General features: G+C 45.4%; 1 protein-coding gene across 1 annotated transcript in view; it reads left to right on the top strand.

The window, feature by feature from the left end:
- Nucleotides 1-24,316, top strand: part of LOC135902755 (neprilysin-1-like) — a 94,551-nt gene extending 70,235 nt beyond the window's left edge. The window contains exons 8-12 of the mRNA XM_065432976.1: nucleotides 564-842; nucleotides 3,016-3,213; nucleotides 14,410-14,642; nucleotides 22,473-22,619; nucleotides 23,077-24,316. Coding sequence (XP_065289048.1) covers nucleotides 564-842; nucleotides 3,016-3,213; nucleotides 14,410-14,642; nucleotides 22,473-22,619; nucleotides 23,077-23,418 — 1,199 coding nt within the window. The 3' untranslated portion in view covers nucleotides 23,419-24,316. The remainder of the gene's footprint in view (nucleotides 1-563; nucleotides 843-3,015; nucleotides 3,214-14,409; nucleotides 14,643-22,472; nucleotides 22,620-23,076) is intronic.
- The last annotated feature ends 638 nt before the right edge of the window (nucleotides 24,317-24,954 follow it).

Raw genomic sequence — 24,954 nt, 5'->3', positions numbered from 1 at the left:
ACCGAGCCAACGGCGGCTGCTTTATGCACGCTGTGACTGCTCGGCTGATTGAGTTTAGGTTTAGCGGGGTTATATCTTTACGGGTTTCGTCATCCAGTGCTGCGATGCAGTGAACGTCTTGGATGCCAACCTTAGTGACTGGGTTTTACAATGACAATACTGTACTGATGTAAAAACGAGTAATAATGTGCACGCTTGGTACGCACCGACGTGCTAAAATAAGACGCTTCATCACTATAAAAAACTACAAATGGAGGCCGCATGTTGGAAGAAAGTACAAAAATTATTATTCAGGTTGAAATATATTCCAGCTACCAGGGCGTGCTTTTTTGATATAACTTAGTTGCATTTGTGTCCCACTCATTGTTTCCACAAGCTGTTGCCGGTTTGCTTTTTTCTCGGGCTGTGAACGTTTTGACATTGTGTGTGTCTGGATGTAGCAGAATCAAACATACCTTCAACTGCTTCTCGATGTTCACGCAACGCAGCCTAATTAAAGCTGCATCAGCTTAAGCACTGAAGCGTCACTACCTCGTCTTTTTTTATATTTGCATGGCCATCAGGTGAATGGTCCACGGCTTTTTCCAAATACACCAATAATACCTACAAAGGCGACGACCTCATAGTGTATAAGACGGACATACTCAACATTGTCGCTGCACTCTTCAAGTCTGTGAAACGGCAGTGGATTAGCTACCTCATCGCTTGGAGCGTCTACAGGCAGCTGCTGCCGTTGACAGATCGGAGGTTTTTAGCGAACCCGAAAGAACCAAGCAAAGCCTGCTATTCTTTCGTCAAACAGGTGATGAACCTGGCCATTGCGGCTCCGTACCTTCTCTCCGGTACGTCGCACCACTCTAATATTTCTACTATACCATTTGTCACTTTGTTGTTATCGCCTAAAGGTTAGATTAAAAAGCCAGCAGGAGACGCTACAGAACAAAAGCCCTCATTTCAGAAAGCATTCAAGAGGTATGTACTACCAAACTGAATTGGTAGACATGTTTCGCGCATATCCCAACGCGGTACCGTAAGGACAAGGACGAATAGAACTTACATTCGTTTGAAAACATCACCTTAGTATCAGCATTTTGATTACCACCCACGTTGCATTACATAGCCACAGTGAAGGTGTCAAAGTTAAAAATATAGTTAGCGAGGGATATCAATCATGCCGCGCAAATTTTCAGAAAAGAAATGTCTTTAAAAGATATTCACGTATCACCGTTTCGATAATTAAAAAGTACGCTTTGGCAGCTTATCTGAGGCGGCTACATTGACGATCCGATTGTCTTGGTACGCGGGCAACCCCTGTTTTATTAGCCTATTGCCTTTACATTCGTGTTATTTTCTGCGCGGATTTTTTTTTTAATTCCGGAAGCGGTAGGGTCGTTTTGTCTCAGATGTCAGAGGCATGTATCACTGACAAAAGGTTCGTACAATTTTGGCTGCAGAACCTCGTGATTTGCCAGTGTCTGAAGAATATCAGCCCTACAGAGCAGGTGAACGACTGTTACCTTAAACGTTGCAGTTACTGGTTTTGCACTTATGTAACGATGATTTTTCTCTGTAAAGACAACTGTAATATAGTTACTGAAACGAGGTAAGTAACTCACTGAAAGAAGTATGACTAAGTATTTTGTGACGTAACGCCAATCACTACAAAGGTATCTAAAATAATAATTTCCAACAGCTTTAATGCTTAACCATCTGATTCTCTAGTAATACTCAGCGCTTGTATATGACGCAAAGTTTCACCTGCTAGACAACGAATCAGACACACGTACACGAGACTGGGCATATATCATCCCAATATGTCATTACCATACGCCAGTACAGCAGCACGCGACACAGCGACGTTACAGCACTGCAGTGCAAGAGCCGCGTATCGCTTTCTTCTGCCGTAGTTTCAGGGACACAAACCTTAAACCGATTTGCACTTGTCAGTTTCAAGATACATGATGGGACGGCTTCATTGCTCAAACCAATTATTCAAGCGTTCCTTCTGCATAGCTGCAAATGAGTGCCAACTCAGTATCACACAAGAACTTCGACGTCATAGCAAATGATAACAATGAATAATATTGGGTCCGCTGCAGCATGAAAGTCTTTCCTTACAATCTTCAATTGAATCACTCCTATCTCGCATCAGCTGCCTGCACCATAGGCCTGTAAACTTTGCGATTTCAACCTACCAGTTTTTTTTTTTATTTCAGACTGTTTGGTTTTCCTTAGAGCCCGTTCATTTCTCTTAACCATGAGCATATTATTTTACGCCCCACTGCCCCCTTCAGTTGTCCTTAAGTAATTCTCAAGCTCGTTTTTACATTCCGTGTTCTAGTCTAATATTGTACTGCGGATGGAATGATTGTGCAGTGATCGTTTCAAGGATAGCGGTAAGCTCTAGATCATGCCCATGTAATGGGTGCTGCATGTTCTCCAATCTTTTGTCTTCTTCGGCTGAGTTCCATTTCATGACCCCCGTCCAGTTCAATCGGTTGACCCTGATAAGCACATGTTCTAGAAACCAAATTATCGTTCTGTTACAAGAATACGTCGGCAAACTCACTAATGAGTCAACTTAGTCAAATAGCCTGCCAACAAATATTTCCGGTAATAAGTTAACGAGATGACTTACATCAGCTCGCTATGTCATTATATGTTACTGTGAGTGATGTTTCTTGTTAAAATAGAACATATCTGTCCAACAGAAGACCAGTGTCAGTTGTTTGTGGTATTTTATATTTATGATAGTTACGATGAAAACCCCAAACTTCGTCTGGTTAAATTCCAACTTATACCCTGTTATACTCTTTAAAAATAACATTCCTATTATTCCCCGCCCCCTACCGAACTGAATACGAAAGTCTCTATGAATAATTCATCGTTATCTGCCCAAGCCTCTGCTCTTTCGGTTTTTGAAGTTTAACTCCTGATTGATCAGTGTTTTTAGATAATCTCCCTTGCACTGAGTTAAGTCAAAGTGGTTTTTTTTTGTCCGTCCATGGCAACTAGTGACCAACCAAAAGACGCTGAATGAGACAGCATCAATGGTTGAAAATATTCGACGAGCCTTCCGGACAGCCTTCGAGACATCAGGCTGGGTCACAGGTGATGTATTACAATTGGCGATACAGAAACTCACAAAGATGAAGTACTACGTGGGAAGTCCTGGACAGCGGCTAGACCCCGCCGCCATTGAGAAGTATTACGGTCAGTAGGTCCCTTAATATAATTATCCAACACAGCGCGTGACGGAACATTGCAAATATATAATGCCTTATTCTGTTAAGTTATTGATTGTTAAGCAGTGCCGAAGTAAGGTGACGCAGTGGCTTCTGGTTTGATAAGTTATGGTAACGTGGTAGCTTAAAGAGGTCCTGAGCCACCCTCGGGCTTGGTCTAAAACAGAGTTTGCGGATAGCATAAGCTGCTGTGAACATCTAAATAAAATTTTGCAGACGTGCATGACGCGTGGAGCTGGCATGCGAAGTGCGAAATGACGTTTCTCTCAAGCTGTCTCCTCTCTTAAAAGAAGATTTCTGACTCTTTCCCGGTGATATATTTCGCCAATTACCTATGCGGCTAGTACTGGCCAATAGCTGACATAAATCAAGAAGGGTGTTCGGAACAGTGCGCTTCTTCCTACTGTTACAGCGTGCATTTATTGGCGTAGTTTAATGAGCAGGCTGAAGTAAACGAAAATCCGCCTTCGAATTTCGATCAGAATTAAGTACTTTGACATTACGTACTTGTGATATCATTTCTACGCTAGAAGCCATATCTTCTTCCCAGGAAACCATGCTTAACGAAATGAAATCCGTTGCTGTCCGTAAATTCGTTGAAATACGTAAGCTGTACCAATACGAAAAGACCTTCGACTACACCATTTCAAGGTTTACAAAAATAGAGAGTGGCTGTTCCGCTCTGGTCTCGTTCAAAAACCAGGCTGAAGACCTTGAGACGCATGCTGAGCGAAACTCCAATACTATTAAAACTTTGGCCGACAGAATTGACAATTACGAGGACCGCGCCCGCCGGTCAAACCTTCTATTTTTTGGCTTCGGTGATGACGTAAAGGAAAGATGCGCACAATCCGAAGAACTAGTATTAAATGCTGTGACGAAGCACTCCAGGTATCCCTCGTGTCAAGAAGCGTAGAGCGGGCTCACAGAATAGGCCGGTTCCAACCAAACTAGAAGAGTCCAATTGTCATGGGTTTCGCACACTACAAAGACAAAGAAATCGTTCATTAAATGACAAGAAGCTGAAAGATTTCGATTATAGCATTGGGTAGGTCTGTTTACCAAACACGCGCCTTGTGTATAAAACGCCTAATCGATTTCGGCAAGTCCCAGCACAAAACTTGTAAGCTCCGTCATGACAAAATTTTCATTGAAAACCACCTACATCTTTGATCGCCGTGCGCAAAAAGGAGCCCCTCGACCTCCAGTAGCCACCATTTCACAAATCTTCTGAAGGAAGGTCAATCAGTAAACCTTCATCACTAATATACACTAACATTCGAAGCCTTCTACCTAAACGCGAAGATGTTCGTTTCCTCATTGCTACAACTGAACAGACCTAATAGTACTAACAGAAACATGGCTGTAGTCTTCAATTTCCGATCCAGAACTCTTTTCTTGCTTCCCACATCACGATATCTTCCGACTTGACCGCGTGACCAAACGAGGCGGCGGTGTTCTGAAAGCAGCTCACCAACGACTTCAGTGCAGTCCTCTCAACAGTCCTTGCACCCCCTAGAGCTACTATTTATAAAATTCAATCATTCTTATCCTTGCCTCGTTACTGGTGAATGTTACCGCCCCCAGAAGCTTATCCTTCATTCATAACAGAATTCCACAGCGCCCTAAATCTACTTCCCATATCTAATCCCAGCGCTCACATGCTAATAATCGGTGACTTCCATTTCCCAGCGATAACTTGGTCTGACCTCACCCTGACAACAAAATGTATCGTAGAAAGTTATTTCGTCGACATGTGTTTACTTTTTGGCATGTCACAACTTGTTGCTGCGCCAACTCGGGAATTCAATAATTCCTCGAACATACTGGACGTTATCCTAACTTCGCATGTCGATAGCACATCACCACTTACACATTTACCTGCCTAAGGCATCATGCAATAATCCGCGCCACAGTTCATCGCAAGTTATCACATCAGAAAAAAATAAGCAAGCTATCACGCTCTACGGTAGAGGAATCTGCGACGCCATCAATGAAGAACTAACAACATTCTGCGATTGGTTCCTCAAATACTTTTGGCGGTGCTCTGTTGAGTCCTTCTTATTCCTTCTTTAAAAACAAAATGGAAGAGTTAGTTGCGAAGCGCATTGCCACCATTGCCGTTATACAATATCATCTTCCCCCTGAATCAACGCTTCACTCAAACGCCTCAGTAACAGGAAGAAACTATTATTCCGGTCAGCAAAACAGTCAAACAACTCATTCGCACGGCCCAAATAGTGTGCTGCAGGTAAAACGTTCGCAGCGCTATCTCAAAAGCCTAAACGGGTTTTTATTTGAACAACATTGCTAGATACATTACGAAGTAATAAAAAGCAATTCTGGAAGACTCTTAACCTTAGTAACCCTAATTTATTGTCGTTAACTGGTGAACATAACCCCCGGTTGCAGAAAGCGATGTCGCTCAAATATTGAACAGTTCTTTCTGCTCCGTATTCACCAGTGAACCTAAAAATGAATTACCTGACACCCTATTCAACCACGATATCATACTATCATTAAGGTTTGAGACTAATGGAATTTTCAAAGTTATTGTGTCATTGTCACTAACTCCTTCATCTGGTAGTAAAAATGATACAAGCTTGATGTTCACATCATCCTAATTTGGCATATGAATAAAATGTAACTAATCAGGATATTTCTCATAACTGCACAAAATTTCAACGCGTAAGCACTCTATAGTTGGTTTTAATGCCTAGAGCAATCTTAGGCTTACTTTGTTGAGTCAGAACATGGACACTCTTAGAAATTCATTCGAACCGTGAAGCACATCACTGGCCGTTTTAAACAAGTTGGCGTTTGAATTCGTTCCGATAGTACATGCGAAGGCGTCCCTTGTGGGCTTAATCGGAAAGCTTTAGTACAACTGCAGTTAGGCCGGTTCACTCAGTACACGGCAAATACCGTACTTTAGGAAGGAAGCATCCTGCCATCAGGGCTGGCTGGTAACGGAAGTCTTACTAAGAGGATCACTTGGACATTCGCAGGAACAGCACAGCTAAACAAAGTGAAATTTTCGAAAAGTGAGGCGGAACATCCGCGTTCCTATGGCACCTGCGCGGCGGCAAGCAACAACCTTCAGATGAGAATAAGAGAAGAAGACAAAAAGGCGATATATATATTTAGACCTAAACGCCGCCGGGGGTAGTTCGCAGGACTTGGACGTGTTGTGTAGCCCTTAGAGCGTGATACAAGGCACGCGAAATTTTCAGTTGTGCATAATCACGTAGTTGTACATAAACGGGAAGAAGAAGAAGAAACGAGAGCGTGCGTCAATATCTGCTTCTCCTGCTTCTCTACATGATTAAGGTCGAGAACTTGCTTCAATCGTGAAGATGTCGGCACCAATCAACGGCTAAAGTTGCAAGGATTCCGCCGATACCAAGTTTTCAACGGTGGGTGGATATTTTCCCAATCGCTCGAGGACCTTTCTGTGCGACCTCTGCCCGGCAGAGGCTCGGTGGGCGAGCTCAGCGCGGTTCCGTGCACGCTCAAGCCACGATGTCTACAGCTATGCAAATCACCTTTGATGGTGAGGATATCTCTCCCGACGAATTCATTGAAAGCGCTGGGTGGACCACGGCATTACACAAGCGAAAACCCATCATCCAGGACCCGCTCGGGCTGGGCGGCCGAGTCACCGACATGCGACGTGGCGGGAATAAAAGCCAGGCTACGGCGAGTGTCAAGACACGGCTAACGACTGCTTCGAGATTGCCTAGCCTACCGAAAGAGCATGTTCGAATCATAATCCGTCCCCGTGGAGGACTGGACATCAAGAAGATGGGCCACTTCAGAGTTGCCCAAGCCCTCACTACCGCTGCTAGACTTACGGAGGCGGATACGGCGGAGGATATTATCTGTCCGAACGTGGTGCAAAACATATTGGTGGCAAGCACGCCATCAAAACGCAACGCCATGGCCTACGCCGATGTGAAAGCTATACTCATTGGACAAGCAAGCTACGAAGTTAGTACATATATCGCAGCCCCCGAAAACTCATGCAAGGGAGTTATTCGTGACATTGATCCCACCATCGATCGAGAGGAGCTCAAACGCCTTATCATTCAACCCAAGAACCCAAGCGCCCTCGAGGTGAGACGAATCAAGAACACAAGCACTGTAGTCATCCTGTTTGATGGACTCAAAGTCCCGGACTACGTAAAATGCGGTCCAAGTTTAATCAAATGCTCACTCTATCGCAGACAAACTGACGTTTGCTATGCATGTGGAAAGCTTGGCCATAGAGCTGACGTTTGCCCAGCCCCTGAAAATGCCATCTGCCGCGGCTGTGGTGCGAGCAACCCGGACGATAAGCACGAATGTACATCGAAGTGCACCCTTTGCGGAGGCCCTCATCTCACGGCTGACAGAACCTGCAAGCAAAGGTTCCAAATTCCGTTTGTAGTTAGACAACGGAGAAGAGAACGGCGCAACCGCGACCAATCCAAACAACCAACTGGGTCGCCAATGCCTCTCAAGCCGGCCCTCAGCAGCTCGCACAGATCCAGGAGCCGATCCCGAGACCCTGGCGGCGAGGATAGCGGCTACCAGGACCGTGTCCCTTCTAGGGGTCGCTCGACGGAACGCTCGTCTTCCAGAGGCCGCAAGGCCCCCGGGACCCGCTCCCGCTCCAGAGGCCACTCTCGTTCCAGGGGGCCTGCAGTTCAGATTCAGGAGCCTGCTCACCGTGGTACCACATGCGCTGACCGGGTCAAGGAATCACCGAAAAAGGTAACGGGGGGTCAATCGCCAGAGCACGACAGGATTGCACAATTAGAAAGAGAAAACGCTTCGTTAAAATACGCAATGGAGCAGCTCAAAGCAGAAATTGCAGAACTAAAGAAAGCCAGCAAGCGAGAGTCAGTTCAACCCAGTCAGGCCCCTGCAGTAGAAACGCCCATGGAGATCCCCGTAGCGGAACCGACTGCCAGCAAGCAAGCCAGCAAGCGAGAGTCAGTTCAACCCAGTCAGGCCTCTGCAGTAGAAACGCCCATGGAGATCCCCGTAGCGGAACCGACTGCCAATGGTTTACACAAAAAGAGGGCGCTGGCAGTTCATGCCTCAGACAAGAGCGCCAGCGTTCGAAAATTGGAAAAAACGATAGATAAAATTGATGAATCCCTCGAAAAAGTCCAAATTCTTATTGACAAACTTGCGGAGGCGGTCATAGCACTAGGAATCAGATGCGATAATCTGGCACGCCACGTTTCTACAATGGCTTCAGTTACACCGTTGGAAAAAGTGAATGACACCGACACTGAAAGGTCGGCAGCGGCTGCGCTCCGCAGCATTTTATAATACAAGCTATCTACTACGTCCCACCACGGCGGCACATCACAAAGTAATTAACATCTGGCAGTGGAACTGTAGGGGATTCCATCGTAAAAGGAACGTCCTCCAACAGTTCATTCGGACCCACTCGGAAAAGCCACATGTAATCTTATTACAAGAAACGCTCACGGATAAGGTCACCCTTCCAGGCTATAAATCGCATACCCAATATGCTGATGGGAAGAGGGGAATAAGCACATTAGTCTCGAACAAATGTGCGTTCATAGCCCACGATCTGAATCTGCAATCCAATAAGGTTGAACACTCGCTTGTTGAAATAATCCCCAGCGGACCATTCAAGACAAGTATCTATATACTTAACATATACAGTACACCCAAAGACCTCAGGCAAATTTTAGCGGCAATTATTAACAGGGCTACAAGCAAGGCCAAGACATATCCACTCCTGATGGCCGGAGACTTCAACGCTCCGCATCAAGCATTGGGGTACCAACAAGCTAACCGCAAGGGCGTTGACCTATGGCAAACTACAGTCAATAATCACCTCACGCTTATAACAGATCCGGCTTTTCCGACCAGGATCGGCAACTCCTGCTCTAGGGATACCACACCCGATCTCTTTTTCATACGGAATGTGGAATCGGCATCTTGGTCCAACCTCCAAGTTGACCTTGGCAGTGATCACAACATCCTGGCCACCCTCGTCAACGTGAAAAGTGGGGACCTCAAAGAGTTCATTATTACAGATTGGGATTACTTACGCAAGATTCGGCAAGAGCGAGCACAAACGCGTGACTCAGCACTTAGCATCGAGCAATGGGCTGAACAGTTAAAGGAGGACATCAGCGCGGCGACAAAGAAAATCCAGACTGAACTGGAGGTGGACAGGATGGACAGCCGCCTCGCTCATCTTCTAGAAGCTAAGACGTCACTTTTGAAACGATGGAAAGGGCAGAAACTCAACCGAAGGCTCCGAAAAAAGATCGCGGAGCTTAACAGAACTATAGAAGATCACTGCCAAACCTTGAGCAGACAACAATGGGATGAGGTCTGCAATTCTGTGGATGGCCAGATGAGAGTTGGAGCTAAATGGAACCTACTCAAGCATCTGCTGGATGATACCAATACCAAGTCAAACCAAAGACAAGTGATAGCGAAGGTTCTACACCAGGCATCACAATCCGAGACATTGCAGACCGTACTCGACAGATTAGCTCGCAAGTATCTGCAACTGGGCAACTCGAGTGACGAAGACTATCCCCCCTACAAAGGCTCATCTTGCCCCGAGCTAGATAACCCCTTCAAGGCATGCGAGGTAAGGGAAGCTCTCCAGCATCTAAATGGCAGGTCTGCCCCTGGTCCTGATGGCATCCCCAACCGCGCCCTCCGAAACCTGGACGACTGCTCTATAGAATGGTTGACAGAGGAGATTAATGGAATATGGGAACGAGGGGTTGTCCCGGAGTCCTGGAAAATGGCCTCGGTCATCCTCATTCCAAAGCCTGGAAAACCCCCGAGTCTCTGAAACCTCAGACCCATTTCCCTCACGTCCTGCGTGGGGAAAGTAGCGGAACATGTCATACACAATCGAATTTCTAAGCACATCGAGAAACAAGGATTGTTTCCGTACAACATGATCGGCTTTCGTCCGGCCCTGTCAACGCAAGACGTCATGAAACTCATCAAATGTCAAATCATTGACAACACCACAAGAGATATAAGAGGCATCCTAGGCTTAGACCTAGAGAAAGCCTTTGATAATGTATCCCATGCTCACATTCTGAACTCCATCTCAGAGCTCAATTTGGGAGACGCCTTCCACAGATAGATAAGCTCGTTCCTACGGGATCGCAAGGCCACGCTCAAAATCGGTGACCTCAAATCCGACAATTTCAGTTTGGGCCCCAGAGGCACGCCACAAGGAGCGGTAGTCTCACCACTGCTTTTTAACATCGCCATGACGAAATTATCGCAAAGACTCTCCAACATAGAAGGGATCAATCATACGCTCTACGCTGATGACATCACAATCTGGTGCACCGGAGGAACCGAGGGCGCTGTTGAATTAGGCTTACAGGAGGCTTTCATTCATTCATTCAGAATTTATTTAAGACAACGAAAAGGTTGTCCAGGGTGACGTGGCAAAAGGCATACTTTGCCTGACGAGGCCACGCCACCCGGATGACAGGCGGCACCACAGGCTACAAAAATCAAGAAAGAGCATTACATAATAGAACACACATTCAATATTTTTTACACAATGCATAAGACATCCTTACAAAAACACAGGCTTTCGGCGGAAAAACAAAACAGCATACTTCAAAGCACAATTCGACCATAGCAGTATTTACAAAACACACTAGTGATAGGTATACGTTCAGTTTTCACCTTTAAGGTTCATTTATGAGCATTGCTTTAATTAACATTTTGTATTTACATATAGAGGGAGTGCTGCGTACAGTATCCAGAATAATAGGGTATTGATTAATTAAGTCAGGAATTTGCCATCCTAACCTCTGAAAACCGTAATTAGTGCGTACACGAGGTGTTTCCATACATTGTTTCCTAAGTTCGTATGTGCTAAGTTTAGTGTGATAGGTGGTTTCGAAGGTTATTTTGTCTAGTTTGTACTGGCGTAATATTTCCAGACATAATTTGTATGTGTGCAGTTTACTTATTTCTAGTATTCCATAAGACCTAAACAAGGGCCAGCAGCTGCGCAATAACTGTATTTTCCCAATAGCTCGTAACGCCCGCTTTTGAATTGCAAAGAGGGAATCTCGATTTGTTTGTGTCGTCGTTAACCATACAAGGGAACAGTAGCTTAAACGGGAATGTATTAATGAATAGTATATTTGCCGCTTTATGGACGCCGGGAGATATCTCAATTTGTTTAAAATGCCAACCGCCCGACAAAGATCACTTCGAAGCTGATCAACATGCGAATTCCAAGAGAGATTTTCTTGAAATAGAACACCTAGAAAACGAATTTGCGAGCACTGTTTCAGCTGAGTGTTTTCAAAGTTTAAGTTTAGGTTGTCAGGAGCTTTTACACCTTTTGCTCTGAAGAGAATGTATTTGGTCTTACTAGCATTTAATTGCATCTTGTTTAGTTTTAACCATGTACTCAAGCCGGTCAACCAATAGTTAGCCTTTCTTTCGAGCGCGTAGGGGTCAATACCTGAGAAAAAGACATTAGTGTCATCAGCGTACAACACTAGGTTTTCGCTGCCTGGGATATTCACAATATCATTCAGGTATAAAATAAAGAGTACAGGTCCGAGAATAGATCCCTGAGGCACACCATATTTTATTGTTTTTACGTGTGAGGCTGCAGCATTTATGACAGTAAATTGCTCTCTTGACGTTAAATAGCTCTCAATTAAGGTCAACGACACGCCACGGAATCCGTAAAGTGGAAGCTTTCTTATTAGAACATCGTGCTGAACACAGTCGAATGCCTTTCTGAAGTCGAGGAAAATTCCCAGGGTGTGTGCCTTTTCTTCAATGTTGTTTAGAATTTTTTCCTTTATCCCGAGGAGTGCGGTTTCGGCTGATCTATCTTTCCTAAAGCCAAATTGCTCATCGGCTATAATATTTTGCGCGGTGAGAAAACGGACGAATCTTTTGTTTATAACCTGTTCGGCTACCTTTGCAAATACTGGTAGTACTGATATAGGCCTATAATTTGTTAGTTCGTTCGCTGGGCCGCCCTTGTGCACAACAGTCACTTTGGCCAGTTTCATTTTCTGCGGAAAAACGCCTGTAGATAAAATAATGTTGCAAATGTGAGAGAGCGGACAACTGATTATTTCACCTACAGCCTTTAGAGGTTTCGGTTTAATTTCATCTGCTCCTGGAGCACAGCCATTTTTTAGTGTCAGAATAATATCTAGCACTTCACGTTCGTCAGTGGGCTGTAGGCTGTAGATCAAACAGAGATGTACCTAGAAAATACGGGGCTTAGATGCTCCCCGAGCAAGTCTGAGCTCCTTCTCTACAGGCCAGTCAGGAGAGGTCCTAAACCTAGAGTATGGAAACCGTTGTCTGAAATAAACATAAAAGTCCACACTAAAAGCGGCTGTACCATCCCCAGAGTGGACACCATTCGGGTCCTTGGCATGTTCATCGAATCCAATGGCAGTAATAATACTACGCTCAACAAGCTCACAGCCAAGACTGAGAACATGATGAGACTCATCAACAGAGTCTCGAATAGGCGTGGAGGCTTAAAGGAAGACAACCTCCTTCGGTTGTTCCACGCCTTCCTCATGAGTCATATAGTTTATGTGGCAGCCATGCACAACTGGTATAACACCGAGAAGAAACGATTAAACACTCTCATCAGAAAAAGTATAAAAAAAGTACTAGGCATTCCGTTACGGGCGAGCACGGACCTCCTTATGCAACTAGGAGTGCACAACACATTGGACGAGATAATCGAGGCCCAGCAGTCAGCCCAACTGGCCCGTCTATCCTGTACCCCGGCTGGAAAGAAGATCCTGGCAGTTCTTGGGATCAACCCTATCCTCATGGAAGAGCGGAAATATGAAATATCAGAAAATCAAAGGAACAACATACGAGTTGCACCGTTTCCCCGTAATGTTCATCCTCCACACAACGTAGGCAGACGCAGGGCAAGAGCACTCGCCCTCCTCAAGCGTACCGAAGACGATCCTTACTCGGCATGTTTTGTCGACGCAGCCCAATATGGACAGTCGTTTAACTTCGCCATTGCCCTCGTTGATCAGAACGGACAGATAGTGAATGCGGCTTCCCTGAAGTGCTCAACACCAACCAGAGCGGAGCAGGTCGCAGTTGCTATAGCACTCCTAGGCAACAGCAGATCACAAATCTTCACTTATTCGAGAACGGCGGTCAGGGCTTTCGCTTCAGGATCCATCGCTGAGGAGGCTCACAAGATAATCTCTCCGCACACCATCACGTGGTTTCCGGCTCACCTCGACCCCCAGCTTGACTCGTTTCCCAATCTTAATCACATTGCCCACTCCCAAGCGCGCGCACTAACCTACCGCGCGGGAGCAAGATTGAGCTCAGACTCTGGGGTTCTCGAGTTTCGGGACACTCTCACTACTTTCAGCGAAATTACTACGCACTATCACCTGGGTAGGAGGACTTATCCTCCCCCTCACTGCAAACTGGCTAGACCTCTGGCGTCCACTTTACGCATGCTTCAGACGCAGTGCTATCCGAACCTGGCCCTTTTCCACATGATCACTCCAGAGGCTTTCAGCTCTACTTGCCCCGACTGTGGGGCTGTTAGCAATCTCGCACACATGCTCTGGCGATGCCCCTCGTCACAGGGACCCAATCGCATCACAGAACAAGAATGGAGCTCTGCCATCCAGAGCTCAGAATATGCACATCAAACTTGGGCTGCCCAGAGAGCCCACGATGCGGCGGTTAGGCTCGGCAGACCAGTCCCCACGTGGGAGCGGCCCGCAGCTCTGCCCTAGGGCAAAGCGTCTCAGGACCTTGCTATTAAACTTCTTTGTCTGTCTGTCTGTCTGTACATAAACGCGTGCTTGTTGTATTTCGATTCGCTGTTGGGAAGTTTGCGATTTACTCTGAGGTGATACCACGGGGCCAAATAATGACCTCGGGTGGTTTGTTCCGTTACTTCTTAAGCGCTTTGCCACTGAGCCAATTCTAGGTGTAGTGGAGCTTCTACTCGCCCGTCATGATAACATGTCACGTCACTGCTACGTTCAATACAGCGACAACCAAAGCTGACAAAGTTTTTAATGGGCGCCCACGATTTGCGTATAAGTTCGTTAACAGGGAGCATGTGACCAATTCAGCCTTCACCGTCTTCATCACATGTTAGATTCAGTGCCGGACGTGACTACGGACAAATTTTTCGAAGCATGGAGGAAGGCACTATCGGTTTCATGTCATCAGATTTGGGCTGACCAGAAGACCTGGATCTTCGACGAAACTGCAGTGAACGCCTACTATTTTGATTATTTCAATACTGTGGCTATTCCAACCGCAATTCTTCAGCTGCCCTTCTTTTATACCGGAGCTCCTGCTGCTATCAACTATGGCGGCATTGGCGCGGTAAGTACATGTAATTTTAGATACTATTTCATATATTAAAATGGTTTCTGAAACTTAAAATTGCATTAGTGCGCGTAATTCTTTATGTATGCTGTCCTGCTAGCACAGACGTTGTAAACAAAGTTCCGGGTGTCCAAAAAGTATTCACAGGCATTTGCTTCTGTCGCCGTTGATGAGTTCTTTTAAGAGGCTCCACAGGTGATACTGCAGCGTTACTAAGAAGGTCCGTGCATTTTGTTTCCAAATGTGTCATGGAATTTCGCTTACGTTGTAGGCACTGTACATGCTCTGTTTTTTGCTACTACGTTTGGTGAATATTGCTGTGCTCTTGCCACTATTCCTGTGCTTTTGCAATGCTACTGAAAACTTGCGGCATGGGAAAAACGTCTTTATGCGTTTTCTTTATTTAGATGGTTAATTTCACAAGCCCAGGAGCGACTGGTTGACACCAAAAAGAGCGAGCACTATGAAAGCAGTGGAGAGTGCATTCCCTTGTGCCACCTACATGGGAGCACACGGCCTACAGCTGCCGCGGCAATTGTAGATGCGGTTACATAAACAAATAGTGAACGTTGTCATTCTTCAGTGTCGTAGAAAATGTCCCGAGGGGAATTTAAGAAGTATTCCTCTGCATTGCAATAAAGACGCAAGCCTCCGCTGTAGGCTCTATGAATACTTTGTTTTGCCCTAAAGAAAGTATTCATGGATTCGCACCAACTAGCCCACCAACGCATTGTGCCGCTTCAGGCTATATTGCGAAAGTAGCAACCGAAATATTGCAGTAGTTGGAGCACCACGGTTTTGGTGGTTATGATTCGCTATATTTTCGTCCGAATAATGATTGGAATCGCGCTACGTTTACTATATCCTAAAATGATATTACTTTAGTATTCACTCTGATCAAACATTATTTTTCTTGGAAATAAGCGGCCAGTATATTTCTTTATGGGGGACTACTATTTGTCTATGAAAAAATAAGCAAGCACATTTGTTTACGGCGTGATACTTTTGTACACTTTTGGAAAAGAACAAATCTTTGAAGTGAAACTACTGCTGGCATTGGATGGTTTGCTCTGCCATAAATGCGGGCATATTTTAAATGGTTGATCATTAGGATGTTGGAATCCCTGATGACGTGTATTGGTACCAGCGGCCAGTTTGCACATTTATTTAATAATGTTTACGCTCCAGCTTGCAGGGGTGGCATGCACCGGGACAAAGACGTTGGCAACAGGGTCCAAAACGAGGCTTAGTAAGGATCCGTGATTAATAGCGTAAAGACGTGTGTTGTAAATAATACTTAGCAACCTCAAATACCAAACGCGCCGTTTAGAGGCTTAGAGAGTATGAGGAATTCATAATAGGTTGCTGGGCGTAAGTAAATATCACTTTTCGTGTTGTCTGCTTTCTGGTGCATTGACTTCTTCGACAGTATGTCCCCGATGCCACTTTATATCGAAGACAGTGGCTTGTCACTGCATTAATTTATTACAAATGTTGGTGCCCAGCCATAAGGTGCCCATTCCAGCGTTAAGCATCAGAGTGTCCCGGCGTCCCTCGTAACCGAACGAACGAGCGCCGCGAACAATCGCAGCACAGAGCTGCCCGGTGCTCTTGTGTGTTTTTGGCGCTGCTTAACATGAATAAAACAGCGAAGATGCAGGCCAGCGGGAGACGAAAGACGGCGATAGCGAAGACAGCGCGAGTACTTGAGCGGAGGAGAAAGGCGCAGCGAAACCACGAGGCCGAATAGGAGGAGCAGAGTATGGCGAAAGCGTGAGAAAAAGGGCGCAAGTGCCGTGCAAGGTGGCCATTGTGGCGACGATGGACACGAGATGGCGCCACAGTAGAGCGCGTCAGACATATGGAACCGCTGCATGAGCGAAGGTCTGTCTGCGGCGACGACTGTGAACCGCGCCCTTGCGTCACCCACGCGCTGCCTCTCGCGATTTCCCGATTAGCGAGGCAGACGCGCAGCACTTCGCTCCGTTTGCAACGTGCTACACGAGACATATTCTCCGCGCCAACCAATATACTGCGAAATGAAAACATGCATAAAGCTAGGCTCAAGTTCTGCATTAGGGGGTATTTTAGTGCTCGGTGATCTTTTTCACAACTTAGCGGACGTGAATGGAGCTTAGTAATCATCCTTACCTACTCAAAGAAATATATGTTTACCACTGCGTATTAGTAAAGTGTACAGCAACCTGTATTATGCAACAAGAAGCATATTGAAGAAAGAAAGTTTAAAGTTTTTGCCCAAGACGTAAAGTGCCCATGAATTGCAAGGTGCAAGGAAATTACCTGGTATTTCAGGTCATTGACCATAATTAGGACTACAACGTAAATTAGGATTTGGATAACCAACCATGTGGAATTTTAATGCGAACCATAATTTGCGAACTTCAGGCTGTTCATCTATCTATCTATCTATCTATCTATCTATCTATCTATCTATCTATCTATCTATCTATCTATCTATCTATCTATCTATCTATCTATCTATCTATCTATCTATCTATCTATCTATCTATCTATCCATCCATCCATCCATCCATCCATCCATCCATCCATCCATCCATCCATCCATCCATCCATCCATCCATCCATCTATCTATCTATCTATCTATCTATCTATCTATCTATCTATCTATCTATCTATCTATCTATCTATCTATCTATCTATCTATCTATCTATCTATCTATCTATCTATCTATCTATCTATATATCTAACCAACTACGCCTTGGTGCTCTGAGGATCGTTTCGTTTCCTTGGTATCTACCAAATTGGCATAGTATGACAAGAGTGTAAGACGGACATAAATGGTCGGTCATAACTGGAATATCATGACACGCGCGCCATGTAGGTCATAAAACAGCCGCCTACGTCTTGGCGCTCTCACGAAGGTGTCGTTAAGCTGGTGTGTACCACAACTGGCATAGTGTAATGAGAGTGCATAAGGAAAATAAATTATAGTTCATGACACGAGTGTCATGGGATGTGGGTTGTGTGAGTCAAAAAAGAGCCACCTATCTCTTGGTGCTGTTAAGGTCGTTTCGTTTACTTGTTAGGCGCCTTGCACAGTGCTTCAGCTAACATGGATTCCCACAGTGCATAGGATCTCTCTCCTTTTCTTCCATGACTGTTTACCTAATACCCTATAGGACTGTTGGGATATGTAATTATATAAACGTACTATAGAGTCGGAGCAAGGCGATAGTCAATGCTGCCAAATAAAGCGACCTTTAGATCGCAGCTCTTCGGCGCGGATTCCTGCGTTGAAAGCCGACGTACCTCGGCGTCACTCGGCGTCCCTCGTAACCGAGCGAATGAGCACAGGAAGGATGGATATTAACGCTGATCACAGTGGGTGATGAAAGACCCCGATAGGGAAGAGAGGGCGAGCAAAAAAGTTGAAGAGGAGGGAGGGTACGGTGAAAGCATGAGAAGAAAAGCGTAGTGGCGGGCAACACGGGCTCTGCGATGAGGATGACTACGAGATGGAGAAAGAGTAGCGCGCGTCCGACGTACTGGAGAGTCATATCTGAGCGGCTTCACGGGCGAGCAGGCCCAGCGGACGAGCGAAGACGCGACTGCGCATGTGAGGTAGGCTGGGCTGGTCAGCGTGTTTACGGAGCGGGTAGCTCATTCGCTGGTATCCTCACCCTAGCGCAAACAAATAAGCGACCACCCGCATGAACAGTGGCATGTCGTCAGCGTCGTATTACACGCGGCGTTGTCTTGCCTGCAGGCGATAAAGCCTCGGATGTGTTTTACCACTGCAGAGGACTTGTGTATCATGCTAGAGGTTTCAGCAACTAGGCCTTTGGCCACAATTTCATGGGCATGACCGCGATCGAGAACCTTGAGCTAACGTACTGGTATTTTCACAATAACTCCAACCTTGTTCGACAAGTTGTGCAGCTAAGCACTTTGCTCGGCCGATCGAAGGATCGCTGAGGTAAATCTCCAGCTTTCATGCGGCGCTCGACTGCTGTTTCCGCTCGCCCGCTGAGCCCGCTGGCCCATAAAACCTCTGCGCAATGACTCTTTATTGAAACAATGCGCTGCATGAGCGGAAGAGTGTCTGAGGCGTCGGCTGTGAATCATGCCCACGCGTAACCCGCGCGCTTTCTCTCGCGACCTCCCGATTCGTGAGGCAGTCACGCCTCACTTCGGTCTATTTGCAACGTGCCGCACGAGACGGATTGTCCGCGCCAGCCACTAAATCGGGACCAGAACACGTATACAGCTGCGCTCAAATTTCGCATCACGGAGTATCGTAATCATCCGTGCATTTTTCTACGGTTAACTTCTTTATGAATAGGGTTCCTTGCATGTGCCTTCTGCGTGTGAAAAACCCATGGGCCGATCCCGGAGACAATGCTATACCGGGTCGACACGCATCTGATTGGAAGTATGCTTGAAAGACTGCACCAACTTGCAAAAATATGTTTCTATTTTTGGTCCAAATGAAACGCATATCGCATATGAAGCTGATAATAACAAATACTGCACTTCGAGCAGTGTCGGCCATGTCTACGTTCGCAACGCCCTCTCTTTTTCGACATTCGAAGCGCTTGGCTAACGGCTTTCTCTTCCTCCGGCTATGCCGTGGTTGCGCGCTCTGCGAAACATGACGTGTGCCTAGTTTCCCCGGCTCCTCTCGCCGGCGGTCCCGGCATACACGCGAATGTAAATAAAAATCACGGTAAATGAACTCGTATCTCGGTTGGAAATCCTGCGTTCACGTCAGTGTCGTGTTCTAAACAGTTTCGCTGGTATTCCGCCTTAGCGGAGTGCAATGTCTCATGATTTTTACACTACCTTTCCCCAGATCGCTCTGTACGAGCACACTAACTTATCAAACCTGGAGTCTTACACGTGTGCAGATTGTGAAAATTCATCTTTAAGAACAAATTGCATGTCATCACAGCACGGCGAAGAGCAGCTCAGTGGCCATGATGTTACACCGCTGGGCTGTGCGAGTTGCGTTATCATGGGGGACAAATTCATTAACGCTCCTTGTGGCTAAAATTAATCCACAGCACCCCGAGCCAGACAGATAACAAGCGTGCCTCATAAGCTGATAGTGCTTTTGTCAAGTAAATCCAAATGGTTTTCTGAGCTGTAGGAGACGACTCTTTACGACAGCTGAAGAGGGACAAAACATTGTTCAAAATATTTTTTATTGGCTCAGCATTATTTGACGAGTACCCCAGTCACGTCATGCGAAAACTGTATTGCCCTGTATCTGCACAGAAATGCTTAATTTCCGAATATAAAGTATTTATTCGTTACAATAGTGCAAACCTAGATGATGCGTAGCCTTATAAAAGATAAGCAATGTTTTAAACAAACAAATAATGAATTAAAAGAGATTGCGCATACGAATACCGAGCGCTCCATAGAAAATGCATGGCAGAGCTTCTAGTAGGGCTGGGCGAATTGAAATTTGGGGGTTTGTCGATTTGAAATTCGAAGGTACGTCAACTTTAAATTTATAGCGGAGCCAACTGATATTTATAGGCGGCACGACTTAAGTTGGGGGTGGGCCAACTTGAAATTTGAAAGAGCACCAAATTAAATTTACAAGAGGCCCAACTTAATGCTTGAGGTGGGCTTGCTTGAAATTTGGGGGTGGACAAACTGAAATTTAGCTTTGGACCAACTTCAAATTGGAGGGTTGGATAACCTGAAATATGCACGTGGATCAACTTAAATTGTGGGCGCAACTTCAAATTTTGGGATGGGCGAAATTAAATTTGGGGCTGAGCCAACTTAAAATTGGGGTTGGGCCAGCTTGGGTTGGTGTCCTCGCCTGTCAAATACCTGCACTAATAATGCCTGTGACTTCTCAAATAAACGTCAGCATCGAACGTTGTAAATTTAAGTCGCAAATAAGATTTTTTTATGAATCAGTGAAGAACCTCATAACACAAGTGCATCCTTACTTTTGACAATGCTAGGTTTTGAATGCACATGGGAAGATGTTCGTGGCTGCTATAACTGTACTTACTTTTATCTTGCATTTTATATTAGTTTTGACTATTTCAAAATACCCAGGGACATCAATCTAATTTTCAGTTTGTGAAGGTATCAGATTGACTTCTGTCTGTACGGTCCCCAGATCCCCTCGACTTGTCTGTGACTTTTCTTGCCCTTACGAATCTCACCTTTCTGTTGGAAAAATACAGTGAAAGTGAAAGTAAAAAGATAAATTTGTTGGTGACCCAGAAGTTGTGGGTAGGCCAACTGGAACCTTTGGGGAGGTCCAACTAAAATTTGTGCGGAAGGTAAAGTGAAGGCTGCAACAGAAAAACCTAAAAGGGGAATAGACCAGCTTGAACTTTCAAGTGGGTAACCTAAAATTTCTAGGCACGCCATCATGAAATTTCGGGGTGGGCCAACATGAAATTTGGATGTGGGCCACCTTAAATTTAGGATTGGTCTAACATGAAATTCGGGGTGGTGCAAAATTTTGGGGTGGGCCAACTTGAAATGTGCGAGTGCGACAGCCTAAACATTGGGCTATGCCAACGAAAACTTGGGTGGTGGGTCAATTTAAATTTCGCGGTGGGCCAATTTTAAACTTGGTGGTGGGCCAACTTGAAATTTGAGGGTCGACCAAGTGATGCTGTTGGCATGCTTATACATTCTTAGATAACTCCAGTGGAGATTTTCATTTCTTTTTTTCTTGAGATGTACAACGGCACTTTGAAGATTTATATGATCAGACCAATTTTTAGTTTTCGTGGAAATGTAAATGGAAGATATTCTAAATGTCTACGGCGTGTTTAGATTTAGTTAAATTGCGATGAACTGTTGGACTGCTTTCCTATCGCTGCTGCCTTTGGCAAAGAGTATAGCTTTCAGAATTACTGGCTCCTTGACGATGGGTTGTTCAAGTGGGAGGAAACAGTTTATATGATTGCTCATTTGCAAAGCACTTCACAGTGAGGCCAGTCTAGTGCAGCAGTTATAAGAATTCTCTATCTATATTCAAACACCCCTGGTTGTTGCTGAATTCATTCCAGGAAGCAAAAAGTTACTTCTGGATTTCAAGAACTATGTAAATCACAATTACCGCAAACACGTGCAATGACTGTCGCGCATCTTTTATACAATAGTGAAAACCGTATTCACGAGAAATATTTTACACCATCACCGCTGTAATTAGCTTGATGTTCTGCCGAAGTGTTTGAGGAAGGACGCCATCACTAACCTGCATCTAAAGTTGTGCAACGGAATTGATAAATAAATAAGTACACTCGGATTTGTGAGTCCCCTTACTACGTTGGTACAGCACACAGAAATTGAAAAAAAAAAGACAAGCCAATAAAGCACCTGTTAGCTGCCGGATGAGGAGACATTAAGCAAAAATCTAAGCCGGTGATAAAGTTATCAGGGTGGATAACTTTCTTGAAAGATGAAATGTGTCAGTTCAGAATCCCTTCAGTCCAGTGTGGTTACTAAACTGTCAGAATCGAAATTTTTTTTTTACATGTGCCCGGTAATGAAATTCCGTGAAGTGCTACACAATCACTTAAATGCGATTGTTTCGCTTTTCCTAGGTTTATTGAGTGGTCTCTCGGATATCGCAATTAGGTTACTGGATCTTCTGTTGTGTTACAACGCACGTGCACTTAGCAATTTTCAAATCAGTTTCTACTTTTCAAATCGAACTGCGCGTTATTATTTACTGGATCTTCTGTTGTGTTTCAACGCACGTGCACTTAGCAATTTTCAAATCAATTTCTACTTTTCAAATCGAACTGCGCGTTATTATTATGCGCTGATTTGGTTTTGCCATTTTGCTCTATTTCAGATAATTGGTCACGAGATTATGCATGGTTACGACGTAGCACGGACTATGTTCAACGCTTCCGGGACGCAGCGTCACTGGGCAACACCTGAGTTCCTAGCGAATTACACAGACAAGGCTCTCTGCTTGCGGGAATCTCACAAAGCTGCCGTGAGTGCATGCTTCACGCACTTTGCTGACAAACTTTGCGGGCTATTGACAGGCGCTCCCGGTAAGCGAGGCATTGCGCATAGGCAAGTAGTATGCTGGGGTTGTGCACGTTTGGAAGCATAGAGAAACGCTATAGGCGACAGTCAACAGTAGCCAGCAGTTACTCCTGCAGTTCTCCGCGCCGGGAACGGGACCACTTCGCACGCGAAGGCATGCCGCGCGTTCTGCTGTAGAAATGTGCAAGCAATAAACCTTGGAGCTGACGGCTTTTCCAAACAAGAGAACGAGCGTGAAGTTTAGTACCGGCGCAACGTCCGGCGTGTCACCTAGGAAAGTGAGGAGTTCGTCTTGAAGGAATCAGATACGAATAAAACACTTCGAGCTCCATGTGGAAAACTCTCCACCTACAAGTATTCGAGCCAGCTTTCTGATCAGTGCCTTTCAACACCTTTTGCAGGAGAAAATGAAAGCCCGGCAGGCTGTGCTTGACGACACCCTCGACTCGGAAAACCTCGCTGACTTCGTGGGTGCCGTGACCGCGCACGCAGCCTACACTTCGTTGCCCGCCCTCCAGCGGAATCTGAAGCTTCCGGGCCTCAACCTGACAGCCGAGCATCTCTTCTTCGTCGCCCACTGCGCCAAGTGGTGCGAGAAATGGTACATCCGTTCAGAACGCTATGCCTATGGCCGCTCGCGCTGCATTGTGCCACTGTCGAACATGGTCGAGTTCTCGGACGCGTTCGGGTGTGCGCCAGGGACTCCCATGAATCCGCCCAAGAAGTGCGTCTTCTGGTTGTGACCGCGGTTCGTGGGCCTTGTGTAGTTTCACGCTCGACCTCCTTTGTGCCTTCATTGTCAATAACATTGGTGCTTGAGTTTTTGGTGAGAACAACCGAAGTAGCGCCACACAAAAGACTTTCCTTGCTCCTCTGTTTTGTCGTATTGAAGCCTAATATATATGTGTGCGATCGTAATGTCCGCGGTAATTTATTGTCTTGAGGTGCATTAGTGAAATCATTGTTTGAAACAGAACACGCTCAATGCGCTACGTATAATTCTTGAACAGAACCTCTATTGCCTAACCACTATACATCCTAATTGGTTGAATGCATGTATTTCAATAGCAGCTAGTTCTTTCTTTGCTTACGCTTTAGTTCCATTGCAGTGTTGATGCATTCAGACTTACCATGGATACTGTATGTTTGTACCCCATATTTCTTTGTCATTATTACAATCTGTATTATTGAATGTACTCCGTGATGGTCTCACCATTCGGAATACTTTACAGAACATTTCTTCTGGGAACTTCACTCTATTGCACTCCAGGAGAATTACTGTAGGATGATGTTCCTACCATAGACAAGGGATACTTATCTCCATTGGCCTGGCCTGCTAACATCGTGTGGAAGAGAGGTTGACGGTTAAGCATATCATACCTTGACGTTCATTTCGGTATTAGGAGCAACGCAATGAAAGTTATGCGCCGAAACCACAATGAGGCGGTAATTTATACCCTGAACTTAAATTTATGTTGGAAAAAGCTATACTTAATTGCGCAAGAACCATTCACCTGTTTTTGTTTACGTATGTGCTTTATTGTATAATGTATAATAATGTATAATATTCCAACTCCTGATGTAGCCCTGTATTGAACTGCAGTATATGCAAGCAAATAAAAACAGCGCCGAGAAAATGCACTTGCCCTTGATTCTGTTTTGTACTAAAATGCATATGAAAGAATTGTGCAGGAATAGGCTGTCGTTGTACGGATTATTGCGGTTAAGCGACCCCGCAACTACAAGAAAGCATGTGGGACAGAACGCGCACTTATTTACTTGCACATTTCTTACTTCAGAATTTATTCTTTTAGTGTAATTTAGAATAGAAAAGTAAGAAATTCAGCTAACGCCCTGTTCATAGAACTCTTTCTTGTTTATCGTGGCGTGCGAAGAACATCCTGCCCACGTGAAATACATGCGCAGACTTGTGGGCGTGTCCGTGACGTAACGAAGTAACGGTTTGCCGCCGTTGCCGAATGATAGACTACTCACTGCAGCGACAGCCTACTCACGTGAAGCAACATCAGCCGGTGAAGTACAAGCGCGCACTGTTGGACCCTTCTCATTCGGTCAGTCCGTATTTTGAGTAGTGCTCAAAACCAAAACTACAGCTTCTCTACAGTGAAGGAGAGCAGCGCCAGGGCGTCGTCTTCATTCCGTCGCTATGCTCGAGAAAATCAGACCGGAGAGTACGGGTTTTCGCAAAGGCGCTTCGGAACTTGTCCTAAATAATATAAAGCCCTTTGTTGCATGCTGTGCACTAGTGGGCGAATTTC

The sequence above is a fragment of the Dermacentor albipictus genome, chromosome 2 (assembly GCF_038994185.2).
Source record: "Dermacentor albipictus isolate Rhodes 1998 colony chromosome 2, USDA_Dalb.pri_finalv2, whole genome shotgun sequence".
Classification (NCBI taxonomy): domain Eukaryota; kingdom Metazoa; phylum Arthropoda; class Arachnida; order Ixodida; family Ixodidae; genus Dermacentor; species Dermacentor albipictus.
Note: the sequence above shows the minus strand (reverse complement) of the source record. Positions and strands in the feature narration are given on the sequence as shown.